This window comes from Hippocampus comes, unplaced genomic scaffold, assembly GCF_001891065.2.
Source record: "Hippocampus comes isolate QL1 unplaced genomic scaffold, H_comes_QL1_v1.1 scaffold475, whole genome shotgun sequence".
NCBI classification, from domain to species: Eukaryota; Metazoa; Chordata; class Actinopteri; order Syngnathiformes; family Syngnathidae; genus Hippocampus; species Hippocampus comes.
The window spans coordinates 45,727-58,901 of NW_017804881.1; the positions used below are offsets into that span (position 1 = coordinate 45,727).

Sequence of the window (13,175 nt, forward strand, 5' to 3'; positions counted from 1 at the left end):
TTCTTGCCGCCCGCCATGGTGCCCCCCTTCTACCCCATGCCCCCCCTCTACCCGCCCCGCCCCATGGGCGGCATGCCTCCTCATCACCCGCATCATCCGCACCACCCTGCCCAGCACAGACCCAGAGCCTTCCCAGGTACGCTCAGAACAGAATTTTTCGGCGCACTGGGACTAGCTACGCAAACGTCATAGGACTCAGTCGTCATCCCTTTATGGATTTCTCCTCCCCCCTCCCCAGGCATCCAGTCAATCCCCCCTCAGGGAGGAAAGTTGGAGATTGCCGGCATGGTTGTCGGCCAGTGGGCCGGGAACAAACCCATCCGCGGCAGAGGCGGCTTCAACATGCAGGTGGTTTCGGTCGGAGCCGGGAAAGGGTGAGTGATGAGTTGGGAGGCGCCATCGTTAAAAAAAAACTAACAAACTGTAAAATGAGTCATGAGTCAGTTGAGTTGTCCAGTTTTCAAGATGGAAGTGGAAATTGTTCAATTTCAAAGGGTTGAACAAATTGTTTGACAAAAGGTAAAGAGATGGAAACGTGGATTCCCAAAGTTGTTGAAATGGCACCCATTGTTAAGACGTTTCACACCGCCGGTTTTATTTGCGGCGAGAGGTGAACAAATGTGGGTTTTTTTTCCAGAATGTACTTGCAAGATTTGGAATTGTCGTGATTAGTAGCGCGTGGGGCCACAAATCTACGGACCCGGACCAGTTGGGATCAAATTGGGGGCGAATGAGGCCCGTGAACTCAAATGGGGTCGACGCCCGGGCGCGCCGATTGAAGTCTTGCCTGTTTTGCTCACCGCAGGAGGGGTAAAGAGGTCCCGGCGAAGCTAAGGGGAGGCAAAAAAGGAACTGCCAACAGAACACAGGTACGGCCACCTTTGAACTCGCAACGCTCTCAAAAGCCCGTTTTGTGGCTGGCCAGAGAGCGAAAGGAAGCTCTGGCAAAGTGCATCGCGCCCGAACCTCTTCTCCTCTTCCCCCAGACATCGTCGCCCCCTCCGCCCAACAGTCCCCCCAAGCCCTCGGAGGAGGCGGGCTCAGCGCCAGAGGTCGCCGCTCGGCAGCTGAACGGCAGCTCACCGGCCGCGGGCCATCCCCTGGAGCTGGCCCCCCTGGCCCAGCCAATCCAGTGTGCCTTAGCCAGCAGAGACAACCAATCGGAAGGGGTGCAAGCGGAGGGCCCCCGTTGCCTTGACGACTGCCCGTCAGACGGAGCGTTACAGAAGGAGGAGTGACGGACGGCGTCCGCGGAGAGCGTTTGTGTTTGACTGCCTTTCCCTGTCTTTGTAGCCCCGCCCACTAACTGTCACGTCATCGCACGGAGCAGGGAAGCGGCCGCGAGCTGCGAGCGCCAAGCGCGTCTGCTGCTCCGTGCGATACGTCCAAACAGTTGGCTGTTGCAGCGGTTGAATCCCATTTTTAGTTCTCTCATGTCCTTTTATATTGTTGGGTTTTTTTTGAGAGAAAGAGAGAGAGAGAGAGATCTTCTCCATGAGTCTGTAAGCACCCCGCCCCTCCAAAGATGCCCCCCCCCCGCCCTCCCGCACACAAACTCAAAGAAGTTCCGCCCCCATCGCCGCCGCCACGTAAGCGGGCCCCTTCTCCAGTACGGCTGAGCTCCATACTTTCTGTTGTGTTGGATACTCTGCGCGCGCAGGTTGCTTTAGCCGTTGACGGCGGCCGATTGGATGCGGTTTCCTCGGTTACGGCCCGCGGGCCCGCTCGCTCCGCGGGCTAGCTCGCGTGTCAATGCGTTTTGCGATTGCGGTCTCGTGTGAGGTTTGACTTCCGGGAGACGTTGGGCCATCGGCGGGTCCCAACGCAATCAAGTGACCGCCGCGTCCGGCACGCAAGAAAGCCGCACCGCGAAAATAGTCCCGAGCTCCTTTCCCGGTGGCACCACCGTGATATTAGGATGCTCTTCTACTTTGACCTATGTAGCACTTAGCTGCGCAAAGAAATCCCACCAATTTACGCACCTTAATCCTTAAAAGTATGCGAGGTTTTGCCCCGCCCCTCCCCCCAAAAGTGCATTATATGAAATTCCCCTCGCCCTCCCGCCCCTTCCTCCCGAAAGCTTTGATTGTACTATCCCAACACAAGCACTTGATGTTGTATTTAAATGTAAAACTTTTTTTTTTTTCTGAAGAAAAAAACAAACCCAAACAACAACAGCAACAACAGAAGCCCCTGTGAGCGATGAATTGACCGTTTGCGGGGCGCGCGCATCTCAGTAAATGTTAATGATGAACAGAGAACTACATTTAAAGGTAGAGATCTATTTGCGAGACGTCAGAATGTTCACAGAGTGGTTCCACTTTGTTTTCAAGATGTAAAACCACACTGGCCGGTCCTCTGCCAGGTGATGGACAAGTCAAACACCTTGAAGCACCTTTCGAGAGTTCCAGGCCCCCCAAAAAAAAAAGACTGCCGCCAGGCAGATATCGAAAGCTCCAAGCAGACCCCGCAAAGTGGCCCCAAACGTTCGCTCAAGAACTTTTGAAGGACGCCCGATTCTTCTTATCCGGGAATCGTTGTCACTTTTCAAAAAAGTCAAGTCCAAAGTGTATTTGAACACCAGTGATGGAAAAAGGGGTGCGCCGGCGTAGCCCGAACGATCCTCGGGCGGCCGTCGAGAACCGCCGACAGCTCCGGCGCGTGTCACTTTAGACCGATAGCATGCACTTTTCCCCGCCCGAGAGGAGCAAGGCCGAGGCTTCGTCGGAGTGAAGCGGCCGAGTATCCCGCTCGCCTTTGGAGCCGACGCTCGGCCGCTGTTTGGTTAGAGCACTTAGGTCGGGATAGAAGCGGATGTCCCCCACGGCAGGTTTCACACGAGAACGGAAATACACGTTACCTTGACGCAACTGCGGCTTTGAAAGCTGAGCGGACTCACAAAGGAGAGTCAACAAAAGAAAGCACCTTATTTTCATACGACGTTGATGACTTGAGTGAGCTCTTTCGCGTGCCACAAAATTGACAAAATGCCGTTTTGATGGGAAACAAAAAGATGGGTGTGTGTTAAGCGTCAATGTAGTCGCGTCAGACATCCCCCTCGTTAGCAACGCAACCATTACATTAGCCGCGAGCGGCCGACCCCGAGCGCTCGCCGCCGGGGCCGCGCTCGCCCTCGCCTCTTGGACGCCAAACGAAAGGAAACGATCCGACGCTCGGACCGGCGCCGTTCCTTTTCATAGTGAGGGCGTCATTGGATTTAAACAGCCAAGAAGACATCACGGCTAGACTAGAGAATATCGCTCCACTGGCCAAGAGCGCCCGACGGCCAGACTTCTCGGGAGCCGCAGCATACTTAACCGCTTTCAACTATTTTGACATGAGGACATGTATTGCTATAGTACGTGTTCGAGGACAGCGTTCCCGTCACGGGTCAGAGCGTGATCTGCTATACGATGCCCTCTACCGATTTGCTCGCCACTCGTGCGCACACACACACACACACACACACACACGCATTGGACAAACAGATATTCAGTTGCGTTTGTTACCAGCAGCATTCTCTCTGCGTTCGTGCTGACGTGATATATTTGTGCAGTTTCAGTTGCCAGTGGAGTGCTCGTCAGTTCATTGGAGATCATTTGGTAACACATTCGACTGACTCGCAATCCCTACACACGCCTACACACATGAAAAATACACGTTCCAAGTTCCGGGTAGGCACACGCATGCACGCACGCACACACACACACACGTAGATGTTAAACAACCCGAGTTACACAGTAGCTAGTATGGTTCAAACAGCAACACAACACATCATGTAGTATCCCTCTTTTGTCCCTGTATGTTTTCGTTCAATAGGGATTTAATTAGTGATTTATGATTATTATTATTTTTCTTATGCTTGCTAATTCAACCACCCTTCCTTCCCCTGCCTTGACACGGCGCCTCCTCTACCGACAGTTTTCTTTTGCTGTGCTCTGCTCGTTATCTTCCTCAGCACACACAAACACACACACACACGTTTTGGTCCCCACAAAGCAACAAGACTACTTAAGGCTTGGGTTCTCCAATTCCATGTCATGGGAGTTTTTTATATATATATATATATATATATATATATATATATGTGTGTGTGTGTGTGTGTGTGTGTGTGTGTGTGTGTGGGTGTGTGTGTGCCATCGTCTTTTGGAGTAAGCATCGTTCGGCTTGATAATATTGTACTTCCAAATTTCAAATTCTTTCGAGACACAAATGTGCTCACATTCAGTTTGAAAATACTCTCTACATCTCCATCCGAGGTTTTTATGGAGCTGGTTTGCCTCATAGCTAGTCACTGATTGCTTTGCGGGGATCATGTTGTCACCTGTGGCAGTTTCCTAGTTCACACACACACACACACACACACACACACCTAATGATATAAAGTGTTTCTGAATTTCTCCGTTTTTTTCCCCTCCCCACACCACCTCGCTTGTCCTGTAGCCCTAGGATGATTTGTATCGGCCGCTTTTCTCTCTAGGCTGCCCTGCCCCTTAATCAACCCAACTAACAGTAAAGGTTATATTAACGTTAATAATCAGTTTCTGTATGTATCTAGCCAAGAGTTCAGAAAAAAAAATCTGAAAAAAAAACCTGTTAAATTCTGTTGTGCAAATGTGTTTTTCTTACTATTTTAATGTTATTGCATCTTCTAATCCTTCTACCATTGCTTCAGTTAGTACTGAAATTCGCTTAGCCAACCTAGAGATTTGAACTGTAATAATTGCGATTTTCCTCACCTTTATATGGCATCTTTAGACACTTTCACCATTATTGTACGTAAGTAACTATTGCCCGTTACCGATTGAGAACCATCGTCTGCACTGTTGATTTTCATAATATCCCTGATGATAATTTTGTGGTCGATCCAAGCTGAACTCTGCACCCTTGCACAAAGCAGCGGAACATCTCACTTGAGAGCCAAAGTACACCTAGTGTCGCCCCCCCCCACCCCGCCTCCCCGAGGCCACGTAGTCTATCCCCACTTCCTGCAAACGTTGACAGCTTGCCCCGAGTTTACAGACAAGACTGTGAGGTCAGGGTGGCTGTAGACCTCGGTTGTCATGGAGACACAAACAGGCAGGGAAGTGTGAACAGCGAGCGCCTCGATGTCAATTTGCTCATTCCACACGGACTGAATTTAGGCCGTGCCAACCGCTGCGCGCGCACGTCAAGAAACGCCGCTCGACAATTAGTCGGCTTGTTTGCGTCCTCCTTTCTCTCCCCTGGGATGTTTTTTTTTTTTGTCAAATTGAAGGCATTTCATGTCAATTGTTTCCACTCGTCACCAGCTGTGGCGAGCATTTTAGAGTGGAAACCCCTGCCTAAGATTGCAGAGGCCATTTTATACTTGTCAATTTTTAAATTTTGTAGGTTGAAAAAAAGGAGTTGTTTTACCAATTGGGGAACAGATTGGGCGTTATCAGATTAAAAGGGAAATGATATTGTTTCACCATTCGGGGAATAGATCGGGCGCGATCAAAATCTCGCCTGTTGTTTGGCGAGGACAACTGGACTGAGTGCGTGCCCAAGCCACGCGGGGCGCTCATCCGTTTGCCCCAGCTGGCAGGAGGCGCTCGTAAGAGCCCAACCGACAATGTTGGACCCGCTCAAGTCCCGGCCGGGGAAGAAAAGCGCTGTGCAGTGTCGGCGTAAAACATGAATTACGTATTCACGTGTGGAACGGTGTGCGCTCGTCTCTTGCGCTGTCCTGATCTGTTTGCAAGATTCTCACAGCATTTTGTCCAGTTTGAACAAGGTCCGGATCTGTCTGTCTCTACACTGCCACTCCGCCCTCAGCATCCCTCCGAACTCCATATTAAGAAATCAGCCCGGTGCCCCGATCCTACCCCCACCCCTCCCCTGCAAAGGTGCTCCTCGTGATCAATGTGGGCGTTTGCCGCCACATTGCTCTAGCATGCCTTCAGCATACACATCAATACCCAGGACCACCCGCCGAACCTACCTGTGCAGCAAAAAAAGGGTTCCAATATATATCCATGATATTATTGTTCGAGAGATATTATCATCATCATCATCATTGCTGTTATAACTACGGTTGGTATCATTTGTCATCAATGTTAGCATTATGGAAGCACCAGACTGTTTGTGGAAAGATGAGAGGAGGACAGAAAGAGTCAGTGACATTTTTTTTTTTCGTCCGGGTGTTGGTGGTCTGATCTCACAGATGGAGAGGAGGAGGAATGGTTCAGAAAGAGACAACCACGGCAGTCATGTTTGTACTGGTTGGGAAATGACTTACAGTGCTGAAATAAAATTTATTCTTTTAGTAAAAAAAGGTCTTATTTTTGGGGCATGGGGGACATGGGGTTTGATCAAGTTTTTACTCAATTGTGTCCTGCACTTGATTTTTAAATGCTCAATGAAAACTATTGTTCTATTTTAAATGTGCAGATGTGGAAAAGGTATTGAGACTCTACTTAAGCAGAATACAAATAACTTTTGGGGGGCTTCTGCAACTAATTCAACCCCTTTTAAGTTTTTTTTTTCTATTATACAGAATTGTACTCAAGTGCAATTGTTTTCCCTGTCAAATATATATACAGGTATATACAATGCCCATATTGGTCATTTGCAGATTGAGGAAAACAAATTCACACAAAAAATACACAGGACATCAGCTGCTTGACCGTTTTCACGAGTTTCCAACCCCCTCAAGTCTGCCCATTCTTTTTGACTGCTGATCAGAAATTCAGCCAGGCTTCTTTTTTTTCTCCTTTTGTTTTGGAGACTCGTTTCGGGAAAATCCTTGTCGGCGTCCGGTTTCAACTGAAGGGAGTAAAAGTTACAGGTCGTTTGAAAAAAAACAAGTACGGCTCTCAAGTCCAGGAATGAAGTACTGCATTTGTATTAGGTTAATTGCTATAACTGTAATGTGTGAGGCTGTTGGCAGAAAGTGTTGCATTTTGACGGTATATCCATTCAAATACGAGTTTTATTTGACCGTAGATTTAAAACCATTTTTTTTCACATGAAAGCGGTACTTGAGGACGAATCTACGATTCGAAGTGATCTTTGAAGTCTCGTCGCCGTGAGCTTCAAATCTCGTGAGATTTCCAGGCCTGCTTGCAGAATCACTGGGGTATGGTTTTTTTCTCTGAAACGAAGATTCTGGATGAAATGTATGGATGTTTTTGCAAAAAATAACGCCGAATGTACAAAGACTTAAAAACTGGCATACTGTAATGAGCGTGGACCTCAGAGATTAGAGACGAGGTTAAATATCATCAAGCAAGAAAATACAGTACTGGACTATAGTCATCCCACGTACTCATTTCAGACGGTGGCGCTAAAGCAGCAAAGGTTGTTTGCCAAGCGCCAAAAGAATGTAGAAGCAGAAGCCTAAAAACCAGGATGGCGAGCGACGATGACAGTCTGAATTGAAATGGAAAGTGAACAAGATGATCTACTTTTTTTTTTTTTTGTCACCTTGAGTAGGCTTCCCGGAGCAAGCGAAGACCTTTTTTTTCCCCTGAAGGGATAGCCGCGGCTTGGCTCGCTCATTGCGCGGCGGACTTGGGGTAAGCACCGACTGCCGTTAGCTGTCAGCTAGCCGCTCGACAATCGCACGTTCGCGGACGCGTGACGCCGTTTTGCCGTTAAAAGCTCATCGACAGCTTGGCGGGCTGCTTTCGAGCTCGTTAACTTGCTCCAAGGCTCAAATGGCGATCGGGTTCGCATTTCGCCTTCCTTCACCCGACGACGAATCAAGAGGCAACATGTTTCTTTGGCATCAAAACATCACGACGGCACTGAGAGATGTGCCTCTGACGTTGCCAGTCTCCCTTCACGGATACTACGAAAAGGAAATTGAGAAAAATAGAGATGCAAGGGAGGGGGTCGACAATGTACCGAAGAATAATTAAAACAACAAAGACCGCCGTGTTGGGTTGTGCACACCATCGGGGACCAAGACGAGGTTATTGGGAGTCGACAAAAGAACCATGACGGGGTCGAACCGTTAGTGTTCTGTTTAATGAAAATGATCTTTGAAATACAGTTGACAGCTGTTAAGAGTCTGCAAGGTTTGCAAAAATCACTTTTGTTTTCCTCCAACGACATTTTTGATAATAAAAAAAAGATCCCTGCATCGATTTAAAATAAGGAGTTAAAGAAAACCAAATGGCGTTTAAGAAACATGAGACACTGCAGCCATTTGTGGCCAAATTATGCACGGTGTGGTCTCGTCTGCTCAAATCCCTCAGTCACAACTCCGGCAAAGTTGTCTTTTTCCCCGTCGCATATGTTTTGGCATTGCTAAAAGAGTAAACTCATGAGAATTGATTCAGAAATGAGCAAGTTATTGAATTGAATACAACTTTATTGTCAAAATGATATGACTTAATTTGAATGCCAATATTTTGATGCAAACCATTCGTGACTTTTTTTCCCCCCTTCTCCCTACTCCACAGGCTTGGCAAGATCCCCGTTTCCCCGCTTGAGACTGACGGCGTCCCTCACAAAGGCTGCAAGGGCACGTCGGTCATTTGGTTTCCCGGACAACGGCGGTGGGGCTGTCTGTGGGATGAGGTAGTAGTTTGTATAGTTTTAGGATCACACCAGATCTGGGAGATGACTATACAGCCTACTGTCTTCCTCACGGCAACCAAAGCGTCCCGTTGATTTGACGAGAGGCCACCCGCGAATCCGGCGCGTCGCCTTTGGTCGCCACGGTGACAGAGGCCGAGTTGGCCATGGCGGGAGGGCCCTTACATGCCCGTGTCAACTTTGAGGACGTTAATCAGTGTTTGTGGCTGCGCTGTACTGAGGTGAACTTCATCTGGGACAGCTCGCATGTGAAACACGCATGTTCCTTTTCTCACTTTGCTTCGCTTTCAGGGTGCAACATAAACGTTCAGAATAGGAATGCTGTTGCAGAGGTGGCAAAATTATTCACACTCTCAAGTAGAAGCACAGATAGTTGTGTCAGAAAATAAGAATCAAGTCCCGATTGAACTCCTGCCCTCAAAGGCAAACCAAAACCAAGATGTCCAAACTTGGTATTTCAAATCCGCACGTTTTCCGTATTAGCTTGCCGTTTGTTTCTGCGCACCAAGTATTTATTCTTCAATATATGTTTAGAACATGGGGTCTACTCGCTTGCGGTGACAATTCTGCGGTTTAATTCTTACTCCGCGGGCGCGATATGAATCAGTGCTGCCACTTATAGAAAACCTTGCTTTAAAAAAAGTGCAGGGCTTTAGTTCCCCTTGAAGAAGTACTCGGAAATATCAAAATTCCATACTATCTAAAACCCATGTTGACATCATGGCACAAATGGTTGGGAGAGGGGGCATCTTTACACACCAAATAGATCCCCTCTTTTATGAACTGACTGAGTGCTTGATTGTTATTTCTTTTTTTAGACTGGCGCGAGACAACACTTTGACCACAAATCATCTTGGGAGTCAACTGTATCAAAGAATTCTCTTAGAAAGGCATTGGGAGGGAGAACAAAGTACCCCCCCCCCCCCCTTCCAAAAAAAAAAAAAAGTATAGAGTTGAAGCCAAACGTTGTCTGAAAGATGTTCGGATAGACTGGAGCCTTGTATTCCAGAGAGCTTTAGTTGGAATCATTTGACTCGGAATGACAAGTAAACCCGGATCGTCGGCGGGTCGGTTTCCAGATGGCCATGAAGAAAGAGACGTCAGTCTCAATGTCTTTTTCTTTTGTGCTAAATAAAGGCTTGGGTTGAAAAGTCTTTGTACCGTGTGAATGGCATTTCCGTTCTTCTGCCTTCGCCTGACCGTTCGCAATTTCAGCAGTCTCACACTTGTTTTCATCCCAGGTCACTTCAAACTTGTGTCTCGCTCGCCTGCCCTGAAGGCGGCGCCCGAAGAACTGTACTCTACTCGGGGACGTGCCGTCACGGTAGGCCAGTGAGGCGGTGCCGCACCCTGCTGTCCCTTGCCCTGCATGTGAAGGGTAAAAAAAACAAAATCATCATGAATAATAACATGATTATGTGACATTTGAGTTCGGTGGTCTGTGCTTGATTTGGATTGATCCTTTTCATGTACGTTGATCACACATTTACTGCGCATGTTGACGTTCAACAGTCTCATCAATTCATTGAACGTTTTGGACATATTTAGTCACTCTTAGGGCTAGAAAATGGAGCCGAAGTGCACGCTGTAGCCAAGAAAGAAGCCCGCCGCCGCCAGCTTGCGGCGTTGCTCTCCTCTCCTCACCTGGCGCAATGCCTTGAGGAAGCCCGTCGACATGCCAGACGGCAAAACTCAAGAAAAAGCCGCAGCCACAAAAAGGTTGACCTGATATGAAGCACGTTTCATCCATCCGTTCAATGAAGGTCAGAATATCAATTTAGGCGAATCCTCTCCTGTAGGTTCATTTGTTTTTTTTTTTTTTTGTACCCGACTCCAGAAGAGTAGCGCCTCGCCAGTCATGCAACTCACCGCACGTCACTGACTGTGCTGTACTGTACATTTTTCTCGTCCCGAGGACTGCAACGAACGGTGCGGGAAAAAAATCAGGCTCTTAATTTGCTGTTCGTTCAGGAGGCGAAGGGGACAGCATGCAAAACAAACCGCTCAGGTCTTATGTGGACAAATTCGCTATTCAAAATGAATCAGCAACCGTGTGTGCGCCACTGACTTGTATCTGATCGGACAAACAATGAAGCCCTTGCGGCTCAAGCCGGAGGGCGGCCAATTTGAGTTGCCACTGGTGCAGGCAGTTTCTACTGAAAAGGCTTATCAGTGCGTGTTTTCGCTGGCAAAACGCGATGGGAGTCACGAGAGCCTCTTTAAGAGCGACGTTGTGAATCAGGACTTGCACAGGTCAGGTGGGCGTTGCGTTTTCTTGATGGGCTTTGCTTTCATTTTATTGGTGATGCTTTTAGACACGATACCTTGGAAGAGAAAAATTCTAGTGACTTTCTTAGAGATGAAATGTGCCTGTGGTGATCCTCTCGTTGGTGCAACCGGACGTGACACGCCGTGGACATTTTTTTGCCATGAAGATAGGAAATACGCCGCGGAGAAATCAACGTCGTCAAGTTGGGCGCACTTGGCCAGTGGCGGCGTAAGATGGTCGCCGGTGGCTTCACTTCTCGCAATGGTGCCGCTCCGGGTGGGGAAACTCAAACCCTGTTTCAGACAAAAATTTCGGGACTGATTATATAACCATGCTCCTATTTAGCCAAATGGCGCAAGAGTGCGGCCTCCTCCTCCTCAGAATGTAGTCAAGACGTTCAAATGTGGAAAATAAGCCAAGACGTTGGTTCATGATATTCTTCATTTTTCTTTCTTGAAAATGCCAAATTCGCTTTTGGACTTAAATACACATTATTTGTTGATTAATTTTGTTCGCCCACTGTAAACTTATGACTTTGAAATAAAACGTTTGCGGCGTGTCATTTTCAGATTTTAATTACGGCAAGTTAAAAAAAGTCGTCAGAGTTGACGTTTCGCGACGCACGTGTCCCAGACGCGTTCCTTGCTCGCTCGTGACGTCACGGCCGCCTGCAATCCAACATGGCGAACATCCGGTGTGTGAAGGTGAGTAAAGGAGAGGGGTGAAAAAGCAAAGAAACCTTTGTCATGCTCCGTCGCGCACGCACGTATCAAAGTTGCCCGTGTGTCAAACACCAGATGGGGTTCCGTCGCTCGTCTCGTCTCGCGTGCTGCGCGGCGGCGGGTTCGGCGGGCTAACACGTTGTCGCTAGCCCGATGTTGTCACAAGCGCTCTTCATTCAACCCAAACTCCTAAAGGTGCCCGCAAGTATGCCGCCGTACCTCGACGGCTTCTTGGCTGCGGAGCTGGCGCAACGTCGCTCTTCTCTCGTTGCAGTCGGTGTGTTCGCGTGAAATTCCAAAAGACACGAGCTTTGTAACTTGGTCAGGGTTCAGTGTTGGGAATTTGATGCAAAATGAAGCAATTCCTTCCGGTTCGCGTCTCCCCGCGTGGGTATGCGTGTCTTCTTTTGGAATGTGAAAAAAAACCACAGGGTCGCGAGACTGATGGAGCGCAGCGTAGCTCGTAACCTGGATCCATAAGACACAAAAAGGACTTTGCCAGTCACCTCAATCATTTGCTTCCGATAGGATCCCTTTTTGAAACATTTAAGCCGGTGCGGGCGGCAACGCGTTCGGGTTGAGTATTTGAAGGTTTTGCACCCGTGGACCATCGTAATACGAACGCCAAATGGCTTCTTTTCCCCGCGGTCTCAGGGCATGGTGGGCCTGGTGACGGGCGGGGCGTCGGGCCTGGGCCGGGCCACGGTGGAGCGCCTGGTGCGGAGCGGAGCGTCCGCCGTCATCGTGGACCTGCCGTCATCCGAAGGGCCGACGCTGGCGGCCGCTCTGGGAGACCGATGCGCCTTCGCTCCGGCGGATGCAAGTACACCGATGACTCGCCGCGACACTTTCCCCGGCCGGCCCTAACTAATCTCGCCGCCTCCCCATTTGCGGCCCTCCATTTCCACGGCAAGGGTCTCGAGTCGCGAGCGTCCTTTGCTTTGAGAGCGCAAAGGAGGTTCCGCGCGTGATGCGTCCCCGCTCTTGTCCCGCAGGTGACGTCGGAGGCGGACGTGCGGTCCGCCGTGAACTTGGCGCGAGACAAGTTTGGTAAATTGGACCTGGCCGTCAACTGCGCGGGCATCGCGGTCGCCGTCAAAACGTACAACTTCAAGAAGGAGCTCCCCCACAGCTTGGACGACTTCCAGCGCGTCATCAATGTAAGAGCTTTGTGCCCGATTGGTGACAGTCATTTTCATCCCCGCCTTCACCCTGCCGTGTGAAAAATCAAAGAAACAAAAGCATTTCAAAATAGAAAGAAAGAGATGTGTGATGGGGTGGAATGCCTGGATTCTTCCCCCCCAAATGTCCTTGGCATTGAATGTGTTGATCTGTACACACGCTCGCTCCTGCAAACACGAGTAGAACGGCTTTTTTCAGGAGCGGCGCTATCTGGGCTATTGCTGAAAAGGGAGGGGTGTAAAAAAAAAAAAAAGTCGATCGTGACGGCCTTTGACTGTGCGGTGCAGGTGAACATCGCAGGAACCTTCAATGTGATTCGTCTGGCGGTGGGAGCCATGGCCAAAAACGAGCCGGACGCAGACGGCCAGCGGGGCTGCATCGTCAACACCGCCAGCGTGGCCGCCTTTGACGGGCAGGTGAGCCGCGGCGGGGGG

The 13,175-nt window shown here is 49.3% G+C and overlaps 2 protein-coding genes and 1 long non-coding RNA gene across 4 annotated transcripts in view; all 3 read left to right on the forward strand.

Annotated features, from left to right (window-relative positions):
- The window catches only part of fam120c (family with sequence similarity 120 member C), a 21,045-nt gene extending 19,309 nt beyond the window's left edge, over nt 1-1,736 (forward strand). The window contains exons 17-18 of the mRNA XM_019882075.1: nt 806-869; nt 987-1,736. Coding sequence (XP_019737634.1) covers nt 806-869; nt 987-1,238 — 316 coding nt within the window. The 3' untranslated portion in view covers nt 1,239-1,736. The remainder of the gene's footprint in view (nt 1-805; nt 870-986) is intronic.
- Nucleotides 1,737-7,322: 5,586 nt separating this feature from the next.
- Nucleotides 7,323-9,503, forward strand: LOC109523143 (uncharacterized). Its single transcript, XR_002169711.1, has 3 exons — nt 7,323-7,541; nt 8,433-8,550; nt 8,633-9,503. It is a non-coding gene; the product is annotated as an uncharacterized LOC109523143 (long non-coding RNA).
- Nucleotides 9,504-11,449: 1,946 nt separating this feature from the next.
- hsd17b10 (hydroxysteroid (17-beta) dehydrogenase 10) overlaps nt 11,450-13,175 on the forward strand; it is a 4,354-nt gene continuing 2,628 nt past the window's right edge. Inside the window, exons 1-4 of one of the 2 annotated variants that reach the window (XM_019882041.1) lie at nt 11,450-11,541; nt 12,214-12,378; nt 12,555-12,719; nt 13,029-13,157. In XM_019882041.1, the coding sequence (XP_019737600.1) occupies nt 11,518-11,541; nt 12,214-12,378; nt 12,555-12,719; nt 13,029-13,157 (483 nt within the window). In that variant the 5' untranslated portion in view covers nt 11,450-11,517. Of the gene's footprint in view, nt 11,542-11,697; nt 11,755-12,213; nt 12,379-12,554; nt 12,720-13,028; nt 13,158-13,175 lie in introns of those variants that run through there. The other variant, XM_019882035.1, reaches the window with a different exon arrangement.